Raw genomic sequence first — 2,251 nt, forward strand, 5'->3', positions numbered from 1 at the left:
ACAGGAGAACCTGCAATGATTCCTGGAAGAAAGAGGAAAAGACCTTGGAAACCATCTATTTATTCCCAGGAGCAGTCCCTCCAATGGTTCTGCATTCCCAGAGTTCAACGCTGGCAAGATTTTTGGGATACAATGGCTCATGTCAAAATACTTTCCATATTTATAGTTACTTTGTTTCATAGTTATTTACAGTTATTCTAGAAGCAAAGGCTGCAGCAAGGCCAGTTTGCCTGAATGAATTAAGGGTTGGCAGAGTTCACTTGTTAGGAAGATAAACTCTATGGCACAAACCTAGTCCAAGCTGCAGTTCCCAAAAAAGGAAAGATTCAGAGGAAAAAGAGGTGCAGATTTTTAGCAGGACAAACACTCCCATCAATCCTCACCATAAACCTGAAAACCTTTCCTCCTGCCTTGCACAGAGCAGCCCTTTTGGGAGAGGACAGATCCCATTGCCACCTGTTTCATCCCAGGATGACAGAGCAGAAGAGCGGAGCAATATGTGGGCTTTTTTGGAGAATAGGATGAGATAGGATCATTTTTCACATAGCAGGGAGGATTAGGCAACTGCTTAAATATTTCTTTATGCTCCAGCACCATCTTCTCTCTGTGATGTTACTGCCTCAAAAGGGCTGGTGGTCTCCTTGTTTCGGCTCAGCTATTTTCAAGGTTGGTTGCAACAAGAGAGGAAGCTCCAGCACAGGGTATCACACTTGATCCAGTACTTGGATCAGTGACTTCACAAAACTGGCAGGAAACTTTAGGTCAGAGAGAGAAATCCCAGCGTGGCTCTGCTTTAGGGACTGCACCAGCTTGAAGCACAGAAAGCATCTGCTGCCACACGGTGGTGGCTGGTGAGATGGGAACTGAGGAAAATCAGGCTATTCCTGATACCTCCCCTCGCAGCTAAAACAGAAAGGTCCTTTCCTAGACTGCCTCAAGATGAGAGAAGAGTCCTAAAATACCTAATGATCTAAGGATTCCCCGGGGAAAGGAAATGTTGCATCAAATTACCAGGGGAAACACAAGGCTCGCTCAACTAAACTCTTCCCACCAAAAGAGCCATTTGCTCACAAAACTTAACACAGCCTCCCAGCAGGGAACGAGGAATATCCCGTTCCTCAGGATTTTTCCATCTGGGTTCTGAGACTTACCTCCCCGGAGAGATGACAGGTCGTAGGAGTCGAAGTCTGGCTGGGAGAGCATGTCTATGAACATGGTCGGTGTGCCCAGGACGAAGGAGCACCTTGAGCAAGAGCGGGAAGAAAAGGAAAAGCTGCAGAGCCAGAATTGGGGGCAGCCCCAGCTCAGCACCCCAGCTCAGCACCCATCCCATCCCACCCCACCCAGGGCTGCAGAGCAGCAGGAGGCAGGCACAGCAGATGTGCTACTCATCAGCACACAGAAATATATATATATATATAAATATAGACATATATGCATGTATGATGCAGACACAGCAACGGCTCTTTTGCTTCACAAGTTACACTTGGGGAACAATCTGGAAACACAACTGAGCTGGACTTAGAGAAGAAGGGCAGGTATGTGAAAACACACCAGCCACAGCAAACCAAGACACCACTACGCTTTCCATCCAGTCCTATGGTGACCTGAAGGATCCTTTAACTCTGGGAGAAGTGTGACACACTCCCAAGCACAGCTGGAAAGGCAGATTTCGGTTCCTGAAGTGCCTGTGCAAGTGTGTGCACCAGCAAACCCGACCCTCCCACCACTGGAAGGAAGGGTGTGAGCAATGTCCTGGCAGGCAGGGCGAGAGAAGAAGCACAGTCACAGCCCTGAACTGCTCTGTAACGAGACACAAACGAGCTCTTACTTCTCTCGAGACACGGCCTCCAGCGCTGCCTTCCCCTCGAAGCTGGGAGATGAGAAGATGCAGCAGGTCCCGTGCAGGGCCATCACCATGCAGCCTCCCACCGACGCCAGGCAGTGATACAGGGGTGCAGGGAGGCAAAAGCGACGGTCCTGGGATCAGCCAGAGACAACAGTGAGGAGAGGAGACCCCCCCAGCCCGTGTCCAGCCCATCATCTCACTGCTGGAGAGCAAAGATCCGAGCAGAGAGACATTTTTTCCTGATCTGCTTGCTGGAAATCTGACATTCAGCTGTGCTCCTGTGAGGAGGGAATACGACTCTTGACACCTCCTGCCTTTAATAAAAATAACCTTGGGAAGTTTTTTTAATGTCAAAATTTCATTCTGTAATTCTGCAATGTCTTTTTTTTCTTTTTTTTTTTT

At 48.6% G+C, this 2,251-nt stretch overlaps 1 protein-coding gene across 1 annotated transcript in view; it reads right to left on the bottom strand.

Annotated features, from left to right (window-relative positions):
• The window catches only part of ACSF2 (acyl-CoA synthetase family member 2), a 36,783-nt gene that overhangs the window by 22,006 nt on the left and 12,526 nt on the right, over nucleotides 1–2,251 (bottom strand). The window contains exons 8-9 of the mRNA XM_027880677.1: nucleotides 1,832–1,980; nucleotides 1,152–1,243 (exon numbers count right to left, since the gene is read on the bottom strand). Coding sequence (XP_027736478.1) covers nucleotides 1,152–1,243; nucleotides 1,832–1,980 — 241 coding nt within the window. The remainder of the gene's footprint in view (nucleotides 1–1,151; nucleotides 1,244–1,831; nucleotides 1,981–2,251) is intronic.

The sequence above is a fragment of the Empidonax traillii genome, unplaced genomic scaffold, assembly GCF_003031625.1.
Source record: "Empidonax traillii isolate 1590-97213 ecotype Southwest subspecies unplaced genomic scaffold, ASM303162v1 scaffold73:size1297144, whole genome shotgun sequence".
Lineage (NCBI taxonomy): Eukaryota > Metazoa > Chordata > Aves > Passeriformes > Tyrannidae > Empidonax > Empidonax traillii.